We start from the raw sequence: 24,739 nt of genomic DNA, 5'->3' as shown, positions 1-24,739 counted from the left end.
CCTTCCTTCCATTATTCCTACAGTTAGTAAGCATCACAGAATTCCAATTAGTTGCAAATTGGAGTAAAATGTAGAGGTAAAATTTTAACAAAAGAAAAGCAAATCCCATAGTTATTTAGGAAGGTTGTTTTGTTTTAAAATACTGCCATGGAATTATATTACAGCACAGTTTACCTAGAGATATTCAGATACATCATAGAACAAACTATGTTTCTGAAATGTGATAGGTACTTTCAGGACAACCTGATGTATTATAATTAACATACGAACAACACGGATGTCAGCACTGCAGAAGGATTCACTTGTATAAAATATCCACCAGAGAAATTGCCTGAAAGTTACTTTTTAATTTCCTTGACTCTTCCTCTATACCTTGTGGAATAGATGTGGGCTGGTAAGAGGTCTCCGACAGCTGGTATGTTGGCAGGGTCGGCATGGCAGTGGGAGGGAACCCCCCCGGAATGAGATGGTTGAAAGCCATCAGTTGATTGGCCCCAGCTTGCTTCCTCCATCTTGCACGGCGGTTGCTAAACCAGACCTATGGATTTAATTTAAAATTTAAGGATTTCACTGATGAAATAATAGTACATTCTTAATGAATTTTTCATGCTAAAACAGATTAAAGGCCCCTTACTGACAGGGCAAATAGATGCAAGAGTTCTCTGCCTTCTGTGTTATTTGGGTGAACTGTCAGGGGTCAAAGAAGTGTTCAGTGTCAAAGGTCAGTAGAGGGGCTTCAGGGACCCTCCATGGTCTTGCAACAACAGCCCCCATCTACCTTATGATGGCCATGGGCAGGAATCACTGAGCTTCTCTCCCTACCCTCAACACCCACCCACCTGCATGTAGACAGACTTCCGAGGAGGACACATGAGCCTCTGTGATCCCTGCAGGACACATGTCCTAAATTTGGCCTTGCCTATTACATCAAGATTTGTATCTTATATTCTGATTAGTCTATCTCTGTATTTCTGTGGTCACTATGAGTATAGCTTCTGGATGGTCACATAAATTGAAGAAAGGATATGTGGAGTAGTTTTTTCATCTCTTCCAAAATATGAGACATTGCACTGATCTTGGTGGAAATAAATGCCAAAAAGGTAAGTGTTTCAAGAAATGAAAGCCTTTTTTATCTAAAATAATTTATTTTTGCCTTACTTCTTTCAACAACGGCTTTAGGCTCCTAGAATACTCTGTGTCAAGCACTATGCCAGCGGGTGCATTCAGAAAAGCCTGATACAATGTAATAAAATAACCTCAAGGAATTCAAAGCTCAAGTATTTTGTATGAGGCAATGGAGAGAAAGGGCAATCAGGCAGCAAGAAACATCTAAAATGTTGAAAAACTGTGATATAACACCTTTAATGGGTCCCATGCTCCTGCCCAACTCCTGCTTCTACAGAGTTTAAATGTTGGACTTGGAGTGATTTTTCCACGAAGCACACATGATGTTTCCCCCAAAATGAGAGAGGATTTCTACCAGTTAAAGATATTCAAATTCCTACATCAAAAGTTTATTGAAACTTTATTTTTTTAAAGGCAGAGTCTCCATTGCACTCTAGGCTGAAGTGCAATGGTGCGGTATCAGTTCACTGCAACCTCCGCCTCCCAGGCTCAAGCTATTCTCCTCCCTCAGCCTCCTGAGTAGCTGGGATTACAAGTGCTCACCACTACACTCAGCTAATTTTTGTATTTTTAGTAGAGATGGGGTTTCACCATGTTGGTTAGGCTGGTCTCAAACTCTTGATCTCAGGTAATTCACCCACCTCAGCCTCCCAAAGTGCTGGGATTACAGGTGCGAGCCACCCATTGAAACTTAATATGGAAGAAAGCACCGTGCTTGGGGTTGGAAGGATATGAAGGAAAGAAAGTAGTGTCCCTGCACTCCCGTAGCTTCCTGCCTTGTTCTCATGGGATTCACAGCACAGTCAAGGAGACCAAAATAATTACTCCCTAGAGGTAGAAACTCCGTATTTGGAAGCACAGAGAATCAGGAAAACTCTCAAGTGGAAGCAAAAAGTTTCAGCTCATTTTAAAGTTTGATTCTAAGTTTGACAAGCCATCACTCGAGGCGGAAGTGACATCTCCTTCCTGCCGTGCAGGGCAGGAAGATGTGGCTTGTTCCAGGAGGCCAGCTTGTCTAAGAGAAGATGAGACTTGATTTCCTTACAAAATAATGTTAACAATTTTGCAACTTAATTGTCATTTTTAAAGTCAGATTATTAAAGAGGGGAGGGAAAGATTTCTCTTTTCTGGAGCAGGGGAGCCCAATTTAGCAAATCCTTTGCCAAGGGATTTGCTGAAACGTTTTGGAACTCATCCAAGCATTTGTCTGAGAAGAGTTTTATCTTCTCTCGCCATTGTTGCAAGATACTGATAAGGAAAGCTGTTTGAACTTCCTCAAAACATCAATGTTTAATACTCCTTAAGTTTCCAACAGGAAAACGAAGTAAGTTAATATTTTCCCATGTTGATAGATAATTGAATTAGAGTTTTATTTAACTTAATAAATTGCCACCTGGGGTAAGAGAACCGTGAATAGCACTTAATTTCAGACCTGCATCAATTGTGTTTTCTCACTGCAAGTCTGAGCACCTGTTACCAGGACTCCCAAAGGCATCAGGATAAGAAAACCATTTTCAAGAAAGTTCAGGGAACAAACTGTGTTAGCCTGGGGAGGCTGAGGGTGAGAAATTAGGGTCATGTTCATGCCTGAGTGCACTGTGCCATACCACACTCTGTGGTTGTAGCTTATATTCTAATACTTCAAGATTAAGGAGGTACTCCCTGCTCAGATGAGGTAGTCCTCTGCAACTATGTATGGTGCATCTCCAGCTTTATATACTAGGCTGGGAGGAGAATCAGACCCTCAAAAGTTCTGATGTAACTTCACTGATGAAGATTTACTCTCCTCAACTCCACTGGTGAAATGCTTTATCTTCATAAACTCAGAAACGTACGCTTTGGTTGTTAGATTTGTTGCCAATCTCTCTGTGCCACCTGCCTTCTGTAGCCTTCAGATAAGTAAACCCAGGGTGGTGAAGCCTGATCTCTCCATCAATCTCAACTTACTATTGATTCAAGATTCATTCTAATGACACCACAAGCCAGTTTTAAAAAAAATGTATTTGTTCAAATAACAAAGAAGAAACATCATGAGTTTCTACATATACTTCAAAAGACAGAATCCAAACAGAGTAGGAGTATAAAGGTTTGGGGGTTTGTTTTCATATTTTCTAAAATGATATAAATAAGTATCAAAGACATTGAGTAAACCCAACAGAAGTTGCATTAAAAAGTCCTCATATTTATTATACGGTATCTATTATATCCACAACAAAAAATGAAGAGAAATAGTTGCGAAGCACATCTTCACTGAAAAACAAACCTTCAGCAGAAGGTTCAAGAGATTCCCAAAGGAAAGAATTTAAATGTTTAAATTTAGGCTCAATAAATCCAGAGGGCTATTCCTGACAGAACCAGGGCTTGGTGAAGACTGGCCTCCCTGTCTCTGGCCATTTAACCAGAGTCTTACCATTGCCAGCCTTCTGCATTGCCTAGAACCAGCTGAATTTGCTAAAAGAAGCATTAAAGGAAAAATATACTAAAGCTGCAAATTAAAAAGTGGTTTTGCCTTCTTGATACTTTGAAACTTAGAAAAGACAAATCTATCTTTAGTAGAATAAAAAGAGTGCCCTAGAAATGATATTCACTTTCAATACCTGAACCAACCAAGCACAGTGATCCTAGGAGGCTGTTATCAGCCCACATTTAACTGAAATGTTCTTGTTACTCATAAGTCTTAGATAACTCTTTCAATATTGAATCACAAATTCCTAATAGACAATCAATGAATAATCTATGGAATGGCATGTGTGAGTGTATAACACTGAATATGTTCCTCTAAAATATACATATTTATAATTCAGTGGTTACACTTTCTAGAAATTTCATCATGTTTTGAAAACAATAGCAATGACAACAGAGGCAAATTGGACTATGACTGATGTTCTAAGAGAGAACAGAAATTTTCTACCTAATGTCTTTGCCAGTAGGGTGGCAAGAACAAGCTTTTCAAATTTGGCTACACACCTTTAAACAAAATTCTATGATCTACAATTTGATGTAATTCTACCAACCCCACACAAGGTCAGTAACCTACAATTTGCCTCTCATTGCATGTATAATACTACATCAAACATCTCCCTCAAAGCAAGTTGTTATTTCATTTGATAAACTGCAGTCTGGTTCATTTTTATCTGTCCCCTGTCCTTCCCAACTTGGATCTCTCCCTGCTGAACCCTTACATAAAGCCATATTTCATGTCTTTGAAAAAGGATCTTTAGAGGCATTTCTCTAGTAGTATAATGTCCGATGATTTTTTTGAAACAAAATTTTAATTGGTTGAAAGAACCTCATAACATCATGATTATGAGGGGGGGAAAGATAATGAATTAGAGAAGAAAAATAGGATTTTCATAACTTTTTCTCTTCACGAGTAAGCAAACCAATTTGTTCAGACTCTCAACATTGTAAGTTTGAGGGGAAAAAACTAGTACTTTCTACAGTAAAGATACAACAATGCTTCTTAGTCACATAGATGCAATGCAGACCAGGCAAAAGTTGAATTTCAGCTCCTCCCTTTTATTAATACTTCTGGGACCATGAACAATTTGCTTAATATCTTGGGGTCTCTGTTTTCCCATGTGCTAAATGGGAAATACAAAAACTACTTCACAAGATTGTTGTGCTGAATATATGAATATACAGTGCAATCTAAGCACTCAAAAGAATGTCAAGGAGATGTTAAGTGTTCAATAAATGTTAGCTATTAAGTAAAAGGTCTCACAATGACACTTCTATCTGAGAAAACCAAGAATTAAAGCTCTGTTTTGCTTCCTTCTCTATGTGATATCCAGCCAAAGCCTTTTGTGCCTGTGAGTAAACAGAAAAGTGCCCAGAGAACACCTCAAATAATTGAAAGCCAGTTTGACTTGAATGAAGGCTTAGGTCAAATTTGCTTCCAAGTTTCATGGATTAGTGCTAATTGTCCCATGGTGTCACCCTAATTTTGCCCATCAATAAATTACTGGTTCACAGTTTTGGTGTTGTACTCAGAAGGCAATTCAGCCTACATTATGCAAGATGGATTATTGCAAATGCAATTTGAAAAATGAGGAGATAACATCATAGTTAATCCTTAGAAACAGAATTCACAACAAGATTGTAAAACGTTTGGTTAAACACTAGACTCAGGGTGTGGAATGCTGCAATGCCAAGCACAGTACTTTCCAAGTAGGGAAATTCAGGGCAAGCTGCTCATTTCCCTGGACCTTTTCCTTCACTCTCATCTGTTTTCTCTTTCTATACCAGCCTCTCCCAGCTTTCCTATCCCTGCTGCTATGTAACTTTGGCCACCATTTGGCGAACTGGTTGGGAACAGGAGGGCAACGTTGAACAGGAGAAACACCATGCTCCCATGCATCTGAAAAGACCATGGACACACACAAAAGCACACTCAACTGCATCCTGAAACATCCCAAAAGCAAACTCCAGCAGAGAGTTTTAGGATATTCTACACCTATCTGAACTTCTGAACTCTACAGATCAGTTAGATGGCTTTAAATCACCACTGTGCTTTTTTGGAAATTCCAGATTACTGATGCTGTGAGGGTTCTGCTATATTCTCATTCCCAAGGGTCCTGAGAAATCGTGCATTTGGGTCATTCCCAAAATGCATGATTTCTGAGGACCCTTGGGAATCACCAGTGCAATTTTTTGGGGAATCCTAAATTACTGATGCTATAAGGGTTCTGAGAAATCATGCATTCTACTAGCTTTTAATTTGGGTGTAGGGGAAAGGTATTTGAGCATATAATGAAAGCCAGAGGCTGTTTCTCTAGTTAACAGCCATATATGCACATACGCAAGCAAATGCACAAAATTTTGTGTACAAATCTCAAATCTCCCAGATCTCCTGAAGTCCGTCCATGATTATCCCCGTGGGGCATCATGTGATTTAACCAACACCATATTTTTAAAATTAAAAAAGTTAAAAACCTGAAGTCCAGAAAGATTCCAGCAGGAGCAACTTGCTCAACAAAACACTTTTGTCAGTTAGGAACGAATCCCATATCATCTGACTCCTAGTTAAATTCTATTTCCCCAAGTAGCTTTTATTTCTGTCTTCCGTTGTCTTCATGGTAAAAGAGGATGTTACTTGCCTACTTCATGGGATTCTTATGTGGAATATTTACTACAGCTTTTGCACATCATAAATATTTGGACCAGCCGCAGTGGCTCACACCTGTAATCTCAGTACTTTGGGAGGCCGAAATAGCAGGATCACTTGAGTCCAGGAGTTTCAGACCAGCCTGGGCAACATGGTGAAACCTCATCTCTACAATACAAAAATTAGTCTGGTGTGGTGGCACAAGCCTGTACTCTCAGCTACCCAGGAGGCTGAGGTGGGAGGAGCATCTGAGCCCAGGAGGCAGAAGTCGTAGTGAGCAGAGATAGCGCCACTGCATTCCAGTGCACTCGAGCTCAGGCAACAGTGAAACCCTGTCTCAAAAATAAATTAATCAATTGGCATCTGCAAATAATTCCTCCTCACAAAACTTTGATGCTTGTGATTATTTGCATAACAGCTACCCTAATTACAGATGAATTAGGTAAATCGTCCTAAAAAAAAAAAAAAAAAAAAAAAAAAAAAAAAAAAAAAAAAAAAAAACCTTGTAGTGTTATTATTACTAGGCAATAGTCACTGGTATACAACAGTTCTTACACTGTGTACTCTGATTTGGCTATGATAAACTCAACACAGGCAAGGCAGGCATTGTGGCTCATGCCTGTAATCTCAGCACTTTGGGAGGCCAAGGTGAGCAGATCACCTGAGGTCGGGAGTACAAGACCAGCCTGACCAACACGGAGAAACCCCGTCTCTAAAAAAATAAATAAATAAAATAAAAGATAAACTCAACATAGCTACAGCCCAAATGAATTTTTATAAAACACTGACAAAGGCTAAAGTTATAATTTTAGTCCCATCTCTATTTAGAAGAATGTAGAAATATTTTTCCTCAGGGGGAAAAAACGAAATGTAGACATGGTTTGGGGTTTTCAGTGGGGGTTGGTGTTTGGATTTCCCAGGTGCCCCAAATTAAACTAACTCACTATTTCTGGCTATCACTCAAACTGAGTTGACTTGGCTACTGCTTTCCCAGATCCTCTAAAAACTAAAGGATTTTCTTCTGGCATTTTAATCAGTGATTAACTACTCCCTTCTTTTTCCTGCTGGGTTAAGTAAAAGATCCATATGCCGGGTGTTCTAGGGAATTTGTTAGGCTATAGATCACAGCCATAGTGCAAGACATGATGTGTCTCAAGGGAACTAAAGAAGCCATAAGGAATGTCAAGTGTCACCGGGTTAAAGCCACATTAAGACAGCTGTTACGTTAATGAAGGCCCTGCTTGGAAAAGGAGGTTGCTGTATGGAAGAGTATGAACTACTGTTTATTGGTTTGATCCCATGTCCTCTGAAAGTTAATGGGACATTATTATTATCCTTTGACATTCACTGACCCAGATGAGAATGCTGGGTACTGTATAAGCAACATGCGTTTAAAATATATTGTCTCCATCCTCAGTTTTGATAAAAGCGGAAATGAAACAGACCAATACCAAACCTCCTCAATTTTCCATCACACTCCTTGTCTGATCTCTACAATAAATGTTTATTATTTTGACTCACACTGAGTTCAGAGCTGATACTCGGCCTGTCTTAAAAATAGAGTTGGTGCCAGTGGCTCACATCTGTAATTTCAACCCTTTGGGAGGCCAAGGAGGGAGGATCACTTGAGTTCAGGAGCTCAAAACCAACCTGTACAACATAGCAAGACCCCATCTTTACAAAAAAAATAGCAAAATAATTAGCCAGACGTGGTGGCACACACCTGTAGATCCAGCTACTCTAGAACCGGAGGAAGAAGGACCACTTTAGCTTGGAAGATGGAGGCTACACAGTGAGCCATGATTAAGCCACTGTACTCCAGCCTGGGCAACAGAGTGAGACTCTGTCTCAAAAAAAAAAAAAAAAAAAAATCCAGTAGATTGGATTGGCCAGTTACAGAGGACAGGCATCAAACTCTGGAATATAGTGCTCACTCAAAAGAGGAATGATTGGACCTCACCTCATATTTGCAGGTAATCACAGAACTATAATAAAAGCAAAGTAGATTTGAAACATATTATTTATAACATTGTTATATAGAATATTATACTATTATAAGAAGATTTAATTTCTCTGCCCATTTCATTAAGATACAGGGTTTTCCTCTCCACTGTACAGTACAGAAATGACCTCCATTAATCACAAATCATGATCTTATATTAATATGCATATTAAGATCATTTTAGTGATATAGTAATATTAATGTTATGTTAATATACTATTCATATAGTGTTATACTATTATATAATATTACTCTATAGATACTGTATTGAAATTTTTTATATTGAAATACTGTAATTTAGTGAATAAAGGTAATTTCTACACAGTGTGATGGGGAGAAACACTCTGTTTCCCAATGATAATAGGTTTCTCAACTTTAAAACATGAACCTTGGTGTATCTGTGACTTTTCCTTTCACTCACCTTCCTCCCCACTTCTAGCTTACACAACCAGATGCCCATTCTACCTCTGAATACCTTCCACCACCATCTCTTCCTTGCCAGTCCCACTGCCACCACCTATCTCATGCCACTGCCTATTACATCAAGTGTGAGCTCACTAGCCTGGAACCCAAGACCTCCACAAGATGTCCTCAGCCTAGCTACCAAACCCTATTTCTTCCACGACCCTACCCCTCCTTACATTCTAATCAAACTAGTCTCCCAATATGACTGCAGTGAAAACGAAAGGTCATCTTATATGCAGCCCACCACTTCTATCTCTCTGTGCCTCTGCTGATATAACTCCCTATTATTAGTATACTCTTTTTACTCAGCTGGTCCAATGATTATCTATGCAGCCTGGAAAGTTCATCTTAAATCTGCCCTCTGGGCCCAGCACGATAGCTCATGCCTATAATCCCAGCACTTCGGGAAGCCAAGACAAGTGGATTGCTTGAACTTGGGAGTTCGGGAACAGCCTGGGCGATGTGGCAAAACCACAAAAAATTGTCGAGGTGTGGTGGCATGCACCTGTAGTCCCAGCTATCTGAAAGGCTGAGGTGGGAGGATCACCTGAGCTCAGGAGGTGTGATTGTACACTCTCAATGAGCTGTGATTGTATGCCGCACTCCAACCTGGGCTATAGAATGAGACCCTGTCTCAAAGTAGTAATAATAATAATAATTAAATCTGCCTTCTTCATGTACCTCTCTTTATTCCTTCAAAATCTCATCTCTTGAGTTCATATCCTTTGCAGAGACATGGATGAAGCTGAAAACCATCATTCTTCAGCAAACTAACACAGGAACAGAAAACTAAACACCATACCTTCTCAAGGGAAGGATAGCATTAGAAGAAATACCTAATGTAGATGGCAGGTTGATGGGTGCAATGAACAACCATGGCACATGTATACCTGTGTTACAAACCTGCATGTTCTGTACATGTATCCCAGGACTTAAAGTATAATAAAAATATAATAAAATAAAAAGATCTCATCCTTTCCTCTTCTCAACTCCCATTGCACTTTTTCTCTTTCTGCACTTATCACAACTCTTGTTATTTTTAAATTATTTGTATGTTTACTTTTTTAGCTTTCTTAGATGGCAGGTCCTTGAGAGAACTGTCTTAATTGATCTTAGCATTCCTTGACTTTCCTAGCATTATGATGATCATATAAAATTTGAATAAAACAGTCTCTCTGACTGGGCTCTGCAGATTGCAAGAGGCTATTTCTGAAAAATGTTGTAATAGGAGAGTTAATTAGCTGCATCTATGAAAGCGTTGATCAATCTAGGGACCATGTCAACTGACCAGTTCACTGCTGAGTCCCCAGCCTGCAACTTAAGTATCTGGAAATAATACACAGTATCTGCAGACAAGGTAAATTCTGGGGTGAGGAGTTCCAGGATACCCTAAGAAGTCTGCCATCTTTCAAATGGTGTTTTACTGATTCCAGGGGGACATTCCTCATTAATGATGACAACATTATTCTATACTCAATAGAAACATATTATATCTTAGTAGCTTTTTCCAGAAGGCTCAGAGCACCTCCAAGAGTTCAGAAGATAATTCAACATGTTCTTTAAGTAATACAATTACTTGAAATGCTTCTTAATTATAAATCCTTAAAGGAAGGAATTTTACATTATACACCTTTGCACATTTTCATAACTGAAAGGTCACAGAGAGGAAGTGTATAGGATCCAATTATCTCTATACTCACTTTGCAGCTATACCACCCTGGGTAGTTACTTATACAGTCCAAGTCCCAGTTCCCTTATTTGTAAATGGAGAGTAGCAATCATAGCACTCACCTAGGGTTTTAATAATGATTTATTGGGTTAATTTATGTGAAGCACCTAAAATAGTGGCTGGGACAGAGTAACCACCTAAAATTATTTGCTCTTACTTTTGTATCAGCCCCAAAGTCCATATAGTGCCTGGTGTATAATAAGGGTTCCTGAAATGTTGAATAAGTAACGTGAAGTGGTGAACTACTGCATGACATAAATGACAGAGTTGCATTCTGTCAGTAATAACAGTCAGAGTCTTAACAATATGCATCCCTAGTAAAGGGCCACTCCTACTATATTTTTGGTGGGGCTTGAAATATGCTTTAGATGAGAAGATGCTTATTTGTTTCCTGTCTGGACTGAAGAAGGACACGGAGCTTTGGGCATCAATACCTGTACGCGGGCCTCTGTGAGCTTCGCCCTCTGGGCCAGTTCCTCCCTGGTATAAATGTCAGGGTAATGAGTTCTCTCAAAAGCACGCTCCAGTTCTTCAAGCTGTTCTGCTGTGAAGGTGGTTCGGCTTCTGCGCTGTTTCCTCTTTAGTGGTAAATCTGGTTCAGAGTCAATATCAGAGCCTTCATCTGACTGGGGTGCTGAAGCTAAAAGTACAGAAGAAAAAAAAAATGATAAAATGTGAATTAAAAAACAAAAACAAAAACTAAGATTGAATCCAAGTTCTCTCCCCGACTGCAAGACCTCATTACAGTGGTCCCTATGCCTCAAATAAAATAAATGTGGATCAAAAAAAGAAGTCTGACCAACACATAGCAATTCCAATCTTAGTCTACAATGCATTCCCAATGTCTTCCATGGACACCAAGTACCCCCATGCAGTCCTGTATCATTTAATATTTAATCTCTTCCCCTGCTCTATCTTTCTGACCCCTAGGCAGAAATAATTGCTCACAGCATCAGTCATTCTAAGCCAATTATGAGCTCTTAGAAAACAGGGACAGGACTTATTTCATTTGTATGATCCAATGCTTACTACTTACTAGACGCTTCCATCATGTCTAATGAATGAATCACATTTAGTTTTGTTTCTGATAAATTTTCACCAGCCTTTACACTAGGAAATCTGTGAAGTGTGATTTTTAAAAATATTCCAAACTTGACTTAGTACCTAAGAAGCCAGTAACAGTAAACTATTGCTGGATTCTTATATATTTATAGACTCTACTGTTCATAAAAATTATATTTAAATTTAGTATATCATTATTAGATAACGGGAAATACTTTAAGGAAAATGTATGTACTATTAAAATGTCAATCTCTAGAACTGACCTGAGAAGAAGCAGGCATTGTCTAGTGAACTGTCTCTAAACAGAAGTTTAGAGTCTGGGTCTCTGCTGAGTAGATGGGCATCTGTCCAGAACAGCTGTTTTATTTAAGAAACTCAGTGCAAAAAACATGTACAGTCCCTTTCGTAAAATATATATATATAAAACGAGCTCCAAGAAGGCAACATCAGATTATTAACCCAAGTCCAGAGCGATTCTGAGTGTGTGGCCCTGAGCAACTGCATAGGACAAATGCCCCTGAAGCTACCCTGTGGTGGCCTAACACACACAAAGCTTGTGTGTATTTGCCTGTGTTCGTATGTGGAAGGGAACTTCAAAATTGAGTGGGCAGGTACATGGGCAAGAGAAACAGGAACTGGGAAATTAGAAATTACATTAATGATACCATACGGTTAGCACTCCTGTAAGAATAGGGTCTTCATCTGTGGCTGTGACTAGCAAGGCTTGGGCACAAGGCGTTCCATTTCCAGGCCAGAATTTGATGAGGGCAGGGGTGGAGCAGGCATTTTCCCTGTTTCTGTTAGGAATGCATTAGGGATCCCAAAGGAGTAACAGAGCAATCATGATAGTAATAGAGCAAAGTTGCTAGAGAGGGTTCTGCCTTGTGGGGGGAGAATGCATCGGACCAGGGCTCTGGGCAGGCAGAGCAGTACTCTCCAGAGCCCCAGGTACTGGGGTAGTGGGCAAAGGTCTGCCCAAGGGTTATCAGGCCACAGACCCTGAACCTAGACGGGGAACCAGAGCAGCCTGGCTCTTGAACACATCTAAATATACTCTGAAAATTCTCCCAAATAACTAAGGGATCCTATAAAGAAGCGGCTGAGGTTACTGTCAGCAAACGCGATAGTAAGCCAGAAAATTGTAGATTATTAATGTCAATGTCACGCTAACTCATTTGCACCCTCAGGCTGGTAGAACCTGCGGAAATGCAGGTGGCAGTAGAAGCAATGTGAAATACGTAAGTCCTAACCTTCTAATTCTCTTTTATCTTAAACTCCAACCTAACTCTGCCCTACAGAAATCTAAAATTTCATTCTATTTCAGTAGAAATTTTAAACTGCCCAAAATGATACACATCCAAAATAAACCCATAAATGTGATTTTCAGTTTTCTAACATTTTAATACTTCCATACGATTCACATCTGAACATTATGAAACTAAGAGGCAATAGAGTGAATTAATAGTGTACGTGATAAATTTGTTTTAAATATATCTGAAAACAAATACATGTGCATACAAACAAAAGTATAATCTATAATGCATTTAATGTGTGTTAGATATTATTTTTGATTTTTCAATTAATTTAATATAAAATATTTCATTTAACATAAATATTGTGTTAGGATATTTTAGCATTAACTTAAAGAAAAAAAATAGACTTTCTCTTGCTATAGTAGTAAAGGACTATTCACATGCTAAAAAATATGCCATGCCTTCCATTATAAACTCCAAAAGCTCCCAATGCAGCTTATATACATATATGATTGATAAATGTAAGCTAAACTAAATGAATGATAATTTGTGCCGAGTCATAGCACAGTGTTTCATAAACTTTTTAGGAATATTAGAATCACCTGGAGGGCTTACTAAAACATAGACTGGTGGCTCCCCTTCCATAGTTTCGACTCAGCAGGTCTGACCTGGACTCCAAGAGTTTGCATGTCTAACACATTCCCAGGTGATTGATGCTGATTCTACTGACCTCAGACAACACTAAGAACCACCTCTATAGAATATTCTAGATTAATTCTTGCCACTCTCAAAATGTTCAACTCTATAAAATACATCTACAACAATTAACTGAAAAAGTCACTCCCACATATATATTTTTAAATTGTGAACGATATGGTCCCTAAGAAACAAATTACTTATTCCCCTAAGAAGACAATAAATTTCCATAGAATATTTTCCTTCCACGTTTCCAGTATCTAAGCTTTCTTTCCAAAGTGAATTCAGGTGAAACACTCAATAGCATTTAAAGACTGACCAAAAGCTTCCTCTGCCCAAGAAGACCCTAGATCTCTGCTTGCACATTCTCTTACTACGATCCCATTAGGATAATAGTATGTGGAAATTTTCATGCTTCCTTTGGGAGTCTCTGAGGTTATTAAATTTTTTCAAGTAAATATGATGTGCCATGCACTGTCAGGTCAATTAATCAAAATCATCTCCGGTTTCTGAAGAAAAAGTCTGGTTAGATTTACAGGCACCAGCAAGAATTAATCCTGAGGGTCAAGACCTGTTTCACCTTAACAATCAACATCCCCTCAGAATATGAGCTGGGTGATCTCAATGCCCTTCTCTGCCTTGTTCACTGCTGGAACCCTCAGAACACAGTAGGCGCTCAGTAAGTACATGTTGAATGAACGTTAAGTGTGGGACAAACTTCAGATTTGCACCAACACTGATTTATTTGCCACTGTTTTACATCTTTATTTTTGAAATGGAAATTCTGCTCTTATGACATCTCCCAACCTCTATTCAGATGGGCTTTGGAAGTCTGTGTACCCTCAGCAATCACTCTGAATTTGTATGCCTGCATTGTTTGGGAAAATGATTACCGATTTTTTTCAGAGAATTGTGATTTTTTTTTTAAGATGAAATCTAGTATAGCTAGTAATGCAAAAGCCTCAGAATTTGGGACGGTACACCTGTCAAACGGGAATCCAGGTATCCTAAGGTGAGTTCAGGGAAGACAGAAACCTTGAGTGCAGCAGAAGGGCAAACGTTCCCTTGATCCTTTCAGTACAAATATAGGCCGTGAAAGCGGGGCCTGGTGATTCTTTAAAAGAAAAAAAAAAAGGCTCAGAATTTTTGAGAGTTCAGTAGGACAGCCGTGACCACCAAAAATAAAATTCTCTTTAACAAGCTTACAAATCACGACTCTTATTTCTGACTGTTTATTCAAAAGCAATGGAAAGATTACATCTAACGGGGAAAACTATCATATAGCATAATTTCAGAAGATGTTGAGGAAATGATCTGCCTGATTTTTCGGCTGGAAACTTATTTGAGAAACCAGATAATTTTTGGCAATATAAAGCCACAATCTTACAAGTTAATTCTAACTTTTCCCCATCTGTAAACCCCAAAGGGATGAGGGCTTTAAAATATGTGAAGTCAGCAGCCCAAGATTAATCTGCCAGTTAGGAGAAACTAGCTATTTCTGAACATAGAAATACTATTTCTTATGTCATTCAGGAGAAATAAAATTTCCCATTCTAAGAGCACATAAGCGGCCCATTTTGTTGGATTTCATCTATTTTATATATTTAGTTTTACTTAAGCTACTATAACAAATTAGATACTAGATATAAAGAATCTAATTCTAAGTATTACACAGAAAGTAAAAACAAAGCTCTCTTTCAGGAAGTTTAATAGAAAGAAATTATATCTTTTTTCTGTATAGAATATCTAATTCTATGATTTGGAAATCACAAATGTGTTAACAGGACAGTTGTGTCAATGAGTTAATAAACTGCCAGGATTCAACAATTACATTAAATATAAACTCTTTGGACTATTACTACTGTAAAACCTTAATATGAAGGGAGATTTTAAATTACACTTAAGTTGCTCAATCATATTTTACAGATGTCTTCACAAAGAAAATTTGCTTTATTACTAGAGATACTGTTCCCAAATTTGAAAATTCTGGAATAGATCTCATAAGAAAATTCATATCAATACATCATGCACAGCTTCTAAATGGAAATTTCATTGCTTTAAATTTCAAAACAATTTGTAGATTCTATCCTAATCTATATTGTTATCAGAATTCGAATTTTTTGACTCTATTATTAAAACCCCTTTACAATCTATTCTCTGACTTATCCATTAGTTTAATTCAATGTCACCAATAACCCTGGAAAGCAAAGCTTTTCGGGAGAATGAGGATTTCTCTTCCTTCACTCATAACTGCACAGCAACCCAGGAATTAGGTACTTATCCCACTGTGCAGAAAAAGGAAACTGAGACGCCAAGAGGTTGGTCATACAGCTAAGGAAACTAGAATTTGACCCAGGTCTATGGTACTTCAGAGGACATGGTTACTTGCTTGCTTCTAGCTTAGAGTATCTTAAATGAGTGTTGAGTCTTTCATCACACATGCGCGCACGTGCGCACACACACGCACGCACACACGCACGCACACACACACACACACGGGCCTTTTGAAGAGGCATAACAGAAATGAACAAATATAGGAATTCAAATATCAATCACTTAGCTAATCACCAATATTGCTACTATTTACCCCAAATTTTTAAAAACTGCCCTGAATAAAATGAAATTTACAGTACTAGAGTTGCATCATCAATATTATACACCAAATCAAACTATTTTCCAATGTATGCAATTCAACAAACACTTATTGAAATCTTTGTATGTTTCTAACATATAGTTTTTAAACAACAATAAAGCACTAAGAAATAAATCAACATTGCCAGATAGTAAATGGATTTAAGAAATCAAAATAGTTCATCAGACCGTTTGCAGTCTCTTTTAGAACCATCACAGACTATCGGTATCTAGGGTCAGTCTGGAACCTACCAATAATCAAAAGCAGGCGAATTGATTATGGATTTTATATCTTTATTAAAGCTTTATTTTTGGTATTTTGTATTGGAATGAACGTAACAAAAATATATCAAGGTCTAAAATGGTTTTCTGAAGCAAAAGTGCAGGAAGAAATAACTTGAAACATATCAAGATATTCACAAGTCATTCAACAGAAACTCCAGTGTGATCACTGGAAAGCATCACCTCTCACCAGAGTATTTCAACTCTGTGCTTTATAAGAAAGTCCTATCTCAAGCGAATTTTAGATTCAGGAGCCAAATTTTTAGTTTTCCTAATGATCTCACATTAACTCCCACGATTAAACTTGGGAAAATGGACGTTGTCAATAAAAAGAAAAAAAAGATCAAGCACAGGGCAACTGTCATACCCCACAGGATTACAAACTCTTCCTTCAGAGACAAATCAAACGGGGAGGAGAAGGCAAAAGTATTACCACCAGCGGGCTAACCATGAAGTTTAATTAAAGAAGGAATTACAGAATTAGAGAGTATGTCTTTGTCCGTTAGCCCCTTGTGACCTCCTCTGTAGCCTCGGGAAATATTTCATCCTAGTTAACACTATTATACATGAAATCTTGCTTCAATTTTATAGGGATTTAGTCATGTGGAATTCTATAATTATTGGTGTCCACACAAATATAATTCAGAGATGGGAGACAGGCAAAAAATGGAGAAACAAAATAATTCACAAGCATGAATTTGGTACATTGTCTTTCTTCTCAGCAAGACGTTTCATTTGAATAATTAAAGAATCAAAACATGACAACCATTTAAACTCTATGTTTGCCCTAGATATAATACAATGTGATTTACAGACACGGGAGGAGGTGGGGGGATCTCTGGAGGCCGAACTTCCTAGTCATAGCTTATTTACTATAAGATGGCCTCATACCAAATCCGATGGTCTTTTAGTCAGTTTTAATCTTTCTCAGCTAGATTTGTCAGCACTTCTACTCCCAGCTGTGTCTCACTGATAAAAGAACAAGATAAAAATAAGAATCCTTCCTGAGAGCTCCCTGAAGCCTTTTTATACTGCAAGTCTCACCACTTAAGGGTATTTCACAAGCATATTCCAGAAGGTCTTTAACAGGTCAACTCGAAGTTTGATGCACCTACTTGGCTAATTGCAGAACGTCTCTTGTGCTTGTGAGTTTCGCCATTCAACGTGAAGAGTACAATGGGACAACTAACTGCTCTCTGATCTGAAGTAGCCCTTTTACGCTGAGAAAGATGTGAATGACCTCTCTCGTGTTTACTCGGGTGAAAGTCAGGAGGAGTGAAGCAAGACTGATACTCCCTTGCAGACCCAGAGTAAATGACAAATGACATTTTCCCTTTGTGATCTTTGGGATTTTTGTTGACTTATTTGGAGGCTTTTGTTGGATCCCAAGAAATGGCCTGTGGCTGAGGCCTATTCTACCAATTTCCACGCTCCATCTGTGGAATCCATCAGCGGGGCATTTACCCTCATTCAGTGTTCTGACACCTGCCTGGCAGGGCGCAGGAGACACAAAGAAAGCTGGAGTGGATGAGAAAGGGGAGGTTGGGGTGGTTTTTTTTTTTTTTTTTTTTTTTTTTTTTTTTCAGAGAGGGGAGGAGGGGGAGGTTGAAATGGATACACAGTAGGGGTTAATCCAAGCCAGTTGAGAGACTTCAGCACCTGGAAGCTTCTCTTCCACATTAATTCACAAGCTAAGAAAGAATTGGTGATGTTATTTTTAAAGTGTTTTAAAGTTGCATGTATGTTGAGAAAAGAATACAGATATGCAGCTGAAAAAAACCCAGAGATTTAAAATAAAATTCTAATGTGTCACTAGAACTATACATTGTGTAATTATCAAGAAATACATTGAACTTTCTGGAATTCTTAACCCAGAACTAGGGTCCGAGTAATTGTTATTTTGAGAAACAATTGTTAGTTGATAAACTAGGAGGGATGGTTTATAACCTGTTCAATGGTCTATTTGGTGGTGGGGGTGAGAAGTAGGTAAGGGGGTCTTGTTTTGCTTTTATTGTCTCTATGATTTCTCCCCGAAATGGGCCAGCAAAAGACTCCTTGGCAAGTGCAAAAAAAAAAAAATTATTTTGGCAAGGATAGGCTGGGCTTTCTCAAGCAAAGGTTCTTTCAAGAACACTAAATCTAATTAAGACCCTCCAGCCGTTTACCTACTCTTGTTCCTGCCCAGCAGTCCCCCATTTTTTGGCTGGAGAAAAGTAACACTATTCCCCTCCCTTCTGACCCAAGCCCTTCCCTCGGAAGCTGCGTCTCACAGCACGAGGTCATTAGAAGGAAAATAAGCTCCTGCCAGGTTGGGGCTAATCAAAATAGCACAAATAAACCCTGACACTCAACAACTCCCTGAGTGCCTGCTGCCCTGGGAGGAGAGTACAGATTGGTTATGAATATGGCCGGCCACGGGGGCAGTCCAGGAGGGCCGGGCCGTGTGCTCCGTTGCTCCGGAGTTATTTTTAACTCACAACATGGACTGTTGGGTGTTTATTTAAGATAAGGGCTGACAAGCAGAGGCCAGCAGCACGGCAAGCTGCCTCTGAAGTGCTGAGCTGTGCAGCCCCAAAGCCCCCCATATCCTAAGGTTCCCAGAATCAAAATTCAGTTTCAGGTGTGTGCAGGCTTTCTGTCCACATTTCCTTGAGAAAACTTTCTCTGGATGGAGTTATCTCTCAAGCCACCACCTGACCATTGGTCATCTAAAAGGCCTCCTTTTTAACAGCAGCAGCGAGCAAGAAAGGCTTATTTCTCCTTCATTCATTCATGTAGCCCTGCTAGTGATAATTTTTGGTAGCTGTATTCACTAGTATGTCTATTAAAACCATGCTTGTGTCTTTTTCAACCACTCATACAAGCAACATTTTGCTTAAAGGAGTCACAAAATACCAACCAAGCCATACCTGTTTAAGCAACTCCTTTCAAAGGCTTAAAGTGAAAGAGGAATCCGTTATTGTCTTAAGAACCCTAACACTGACCCAAATTAAACCCAGTGGCTTCTTAACCACCTTATTTTAAGTATGTGTGTAACAAGAATTCCTTTTACAACATGAGTGAGATCGCCCTTTCCTACACTCCCCTGTAAAAGACTTCTATTTGCGATTGTTTTTAATGGCTTTTTAAAACCCCACGGTAACCACCACTAAAGCATTTCAAAGAGAAGAAGAGACGAAAGCCCACAAGAAAATGTGTCCCTACTCAATTAGGAAAACTGATTGGTTACCTAATTAATCAGCTAACAGCTTTCCAGTAATAGTCTCCCGTGATAAGAACTTCCTCCCCTCCCAAGCAAGAGCTTAAAAGTCAGTCATAATTAAAATTAAGAGCCAGGGCTGCTATCTATAGTAAGTCTCCGCGTCTCTAAAAGCAGTAGGTTAAGTTCTACTTTGCGGAGATTGGATAGTAAGGAGTGAAGAAAGGTAATTTGCACGCTGAAGAGGAACAGGAAAACAGTAGTTCTCGTGAAAGGAAAAGGGCCAAGTGACTTTTATTTACAATTGCCAAGAGAGAGGCCATTATTGGCCATATGTGCCACAATTGCCCTCTTATCACGGGCTGGCCATCACGTCCTTTGGGAGCTGTTAATGAACTGGGTAATTGAGCTGCTGACATGTGTTACCAAAACAAAACAATAGGAAGAAGAGACAAATGAACATTTTATTTGCCAATCAGAGTAGGTTCGGCTTTTCACGGAGCTGCCGCTAAGTAACTGACTGAATACATAAAACAGTGCGTTGAAAGCAAGCAGATGCAGACACAATAATAGTTAACTGACAGCTTATGGCCCATCTGTGCTTAACATTTTGTTAAAGAAATTACTTGACTTGCTAAAGAGACAAATCATACAGCTGCCCCAAGTGCTGCATTATAAGAGATAAATCATTAGCTAAGCTGTTTGATGCTTAAAATGACAATGCTTATTAACAGTTATGTTGGGACATTTTGTCAGCACAGCTTGACACAGTTGTTATTTACTAAAAATGTGACAACTCATAGATATTCAATGGAATTGAGTCAAAATGAAAGAACACTGCAAACAATTTGAAAGAACAATGGACATTTTTAATCTCTCACAATTAAATATGCATTTCTAAGATGTTGTAAATGAAAATAATTAACTCTATGAAACAGGACATAAGATCGTGTTCCCTGTAGTAATTATATACCTTTCTGTCATTTACATCTTACTTATCCAAGACTGCAGAATTTTAGAAATGCTCTCATTCTGGGTTGATTACTATGACAGAACGAAATCAGTGCTCATACAAAAAATAAGCAGATTAAAGTCATTGTTTCTAGCCACTTTGTTTTTTCAACATACTCACCTTCCTCCTTTGGACAAACATTTCTGTAATAAGGAAAGAAAAACCATGTTGCAAAAGACTAGTTTTATGAGGGGATTTCCCTTCTGTTTTTGTTACTACAACTGAATTGAAACCACATTTTTTGGTTCAAGTATGTTTCATCCATTGCCCTGAAGAACAACCTACCTCTGAAATCATAGCTATGTAAACTGGTTAACTAAAGGCAGAATACAAATCTCTCAAAGCCCTTCTCGTGATGGGTTTTTTTAACCATTATGGGCAAAATTAACTTAATAATAGTAATTATGATATAAGAAAAGCAGCTACTTACCAACCTGCTAACAGCTTCCTCCACCCATTCCCTGCTTCCCACAAAGTCCTTGGCATGCATTTTCTTTCGCCTTTAACAAAACTGTCTTTGGAGGGGTATCGTCATCCCTATCTTACAGATGAGCAAAAATGAGGTCTAGAGTGATATCACCTACCTGATTCATGAGAACTCAGAGAGGCTACACTAATTTAATATCATATCAGCATTGTCATTTGAGGAATAGGATTGATGAGGGTTGAAAGAAAACTGTGGCCAATATCTTTACTTCTTTTTTCTTACTGATCTACTGAGTCAGGACTCAGATCACAACCCTGTAAATCAGTTGCAAAAACATGAGCATAAAAGGTGAGTAATACTTTCAGTGGTGGTTAGATAGGTGAAAATTTTATTATGTACAGTTACCAAGAAAGCTTATAAAATCTAAACCTTTGCTATATTTACAGAACTTCAAATGAGACATGAGTGCTCAATAAGGCTCCTGACATAATTGACCAAGACAAAAACCTACTTTGCCTTCATCTTTATTTTCCACTATCAAATATTGTGTGCCTAAGTTGTTTTAAAGTCAACAAATAAACTAAGGCTCAATATGTAAAGGAGATAATAAATTACACAGAGAGGCTCTTGGGGTGGGTAGAAAACAAAAGAATTCTTGTGTCACCCTTATCAAGACAGAACTACCCGAAGAAACACAAAACCTAAACAGCTTTATCCACATTGAAACTGCACCAAAATTAGCATGACATGAGATGTCTGGAAAATTAAAAAAAAAAAAAAAGGCAGATTTTAGAAGAAAGTTAAATACTACAATTTTTGGGCCAAAAGCCTATGCAAAGAGGTAAGAAGATAAATGAGTAAAGAACTGAAAATCCCAAGTCAAAGCATTTACAAAATTGCAGAATCCTTGAAAGGAACCCTAAGCCAATCCCTTCATTATACAGATGAAGCCCAGAGAGAGCAAGTGAGGTTATCCCAAAGGACACATCATTTAAGAAACATTTATTGATTTTCTGAGATGTGGCTGATAGTGTCCTTGGCACCAGGGATGCAAATATGAATAATACACGGAGCCTAAACTCAAAAAGTAAAACTCCCATTTCAGTACTCTTTCCAGTAAGGCAAAAGAAAGTGTCAGTATACGTAGGAGTTAATCTAGTCACGTCCTGTGGCAACAGAAAGATTAAATAGCCTGTCAAGGCTGAAAAACCCAGATACGTTATTTTTTAAAAAATCAGAGCCGTAGATTCTGTGATCTTTAGTATAAAGATCAAAATAATATATAAATGTTTTTAATGACATTTCCTACATGGCATTTCAAGATTGTTTCGTTGCTTCCCATCTTCTCTTGGGTTCTATAAAAAAGAAAAAGGGTAGCACAGGAAGCTTGTTTTGAAAATCCAAATCTTATCTGGGTCAATTATTGCTTGTTGGAAGATAGAAAGAGTTAATAACTGAACATAAGAGAAAACTCTTTTCCTGGAGGCAACAGAGAAGGCTGAGCTTAATCCTTGCTGGCAAAGGAATTAGCAGCAACATCAAGGTCATCATCAGAAATCATGCTTGGGATACCTACTGTGCAGGAAGTACTTCCCTGGAGGCTGTGAAGAGGGGATAATGACTAAGAAGAGAGTGTGATTCCTCCCCTTCATCGTGCCAAAGTGTACGTCTTCTGTCTAGAAGGTGGATCTAGACCTACCTAGACCCCTCTGCACCCATTCCTCTTCTTGTTAACCAGTCCTGCCAGGCATAAAGGAATAGCATGATAACAATGCTCCCTATGTCCTAAGACTGAGAGAGAAAAATGGCTGGTCACCAAAGCTTTGCAGGTATTTGTAGAAGTTCCCAAATGTGTAAAATAAGCATGATCCAATTTCCCATCTGCTTCCTCTTCAGAAGAACCCGCCTATAATTGGACAGTATATTGTTCACACACCAAAAAAAGACATTCAGCTCTTGTTCATTCCCAATTCCTTTAAAAATCCAAAAGGAAGATCAAAGTTACTCAACTTCACCTAGCCCAGGACCTATATCTGTACTGTGGGATCAAAAATTAGGCCAGGTGTGCTGGTGCATGCCTGTAATCCAAGCACTTGGGGAGGTTGAGGTGGGCATATCACTTGAAGCCAGAAGTACGAAACTAGCCTGGCCAACGTGGCGAAATCTCATCTCTAATGAAAATAACAAAAATTAGACATGGTGGTGCATGCCTGGAATCCCAGCTATTCAGGAGGCTGAGGCACAAGAATCACTTGAATGCAGGAGGCAGAGTTTGCAGTGAGCTGAGATTGTGTCACTGCACTCCAACCAGGGCAACAGAATGAGACTGTCTCAAAAAAAAAAAAAAAAAAAAAAAAAAAAAAAGAATAAAGTTAAAGTAGCTATGAATGTAAATAAATTCTGCACTCCCAAATACCTCAGGGCCTCACCAAGAAGGCCAAGCTTTACAAAAATCAGGCAACCAGCCTGAAAGAAATTAAGTATATGCCAACATTTCGTTGATTTTCATGGGGGAAAACTGAACATTTTTGCTTAGAGGCAAATTCTTGTCTTCTCTATGTCTACTGATATGGATCTGCATAGGCAAAATGAAGTATAATTGTGACCAATTCACTATCTGATCAGTTTTATTAGTGTCTACAACCAATGCAAATAGGTCAGGTATCCAAAACCAAAAAAAAAAAAAAACCAAGAATTTCTTCAGTAGCAGGTTTCTGCATGAATTATTGGACAACTGCCTTTCCTCTCCACATTGCCTTTTCAGGAACAATCTTGCAGAACTGGAAGGAAATGAATAAAGAAGTGCTCCACAGGAGAGAGTAAAAGAAGGGAGGAGAGAATAATAAAAGGCAGGAGAAAGAAGAGAAGAGAGGCCAGGCACTGTGGCTCATGCCTGTAATCTCAGCACTTTGGGAGGCCAAAGCAGATGGAACACCTGAGGTCAGGAGTTCGAGACCAGCCTGGCCAACATGGTGTAACCCCGTCTCTACTAAAAATATGAAAAAAATTAGCCAGGTGTGGTGATACACACCTGTAATCCCAGTTACTCAGGAGGCAGAAGCAGGAGAATCGCTTGAACTCAGGAGGCAGAAGTTGCAGTGAGCCGAGATCTTGCCACTGCGCTCCAACCTGGTCAACAGAGCAAGACTCCATCTCAAAAAAAAAGCGAGAGAGAAAGAGAAGAGGACCACTTTCCTTCCTAGCAAAGAAGGATAGATAATAAGGCAATAGGCAGCTTCAGAGTCAATGGGTTCACCACAACCACTTTTTTCCTCAAAAGTCTCCTCTGACAAGCCTTTATGAGTTAGGAAAGCCTGCTCTGAGGGATTGAAGTTGGGGCTGAGGGTCTGACAACGTCTTATGATCCCTGACAACAAGCTTTTCCTGGGTAAAAACCAAAAGTAGTCCCACTCATTCTTCCCACCCACACCAGCCCATGGTTTTAACTGGAAATCATCCCAGCACTGTTAAGACAGATGCCAACATTTAAAGAAACTATTGCCAGTTCAATTCAAACTCAGGCTTATTCTTCACCACCCAATTATGTGTTTGTTCCAAAGAAAAGTTTTTTAGACAAAATATAGTATGTTTCTTATTTCACTGTGTGTTTTTGTCTTCATATTATAAAAGTACATTACATTATAAAAATAAAATTTGAGCAATGTCTACAAATAAAAAATGATAGTCCCGGAATCCAAAAGAATTACTATTGATTTTAAATTAGAGAATTAGATTATAGTGATGGATGG

The 24,739-nt window shown here is 38.7% G+C and overlaps 1 protein-coding gene across 3 annotated transcripts in view; it reads right to left on the bottom strand.

The window, feature by feature from the left end:
* PAX3 (paired box 3) overlaps positions 1–24,739 on the bottom strand; it is a 97,503-nt gene that overhangs the window by 21,616 nt on the left and 51,148 nt on the right. For all 3 annotated transcript variants that reach the window (XM_074398966.1, XM_010336245.3, XM_003925484.4), the window contains exons 5-6: positions 10,863–11,068; positions 373–538 (exon numbers count right to left, since the gene is read on the bottom strand). In XM_074398966.1, the coding sequence (XP_074255067.1) occupies positions 373–538; positions 10,863–11,068 (372 nt within the window). The remainder of the gene's footprint in view (positions 1–372; positions 539–10,862; positions 11,069–24,739) is intronic.

This window comes from Saimiri boliviensis, chromosome 5 (genome assembly GCF_048565385.1).
Source record: "Saimiri boliviensis isolate mSaiBol1 chromosome 5, mSaiBol1.pri, whole genome shotgun sequence".
Classification (NCBI taxonomy): domain Eukaryota; kingdom Metazoa; phylum Chordata; class Mammalia; order Primates; family Cebidae; genus Saimiri; species Saimiri boliviensis.
This window is presented reverse-complemented; position numbering and strand designations above follow the sequence as displayed.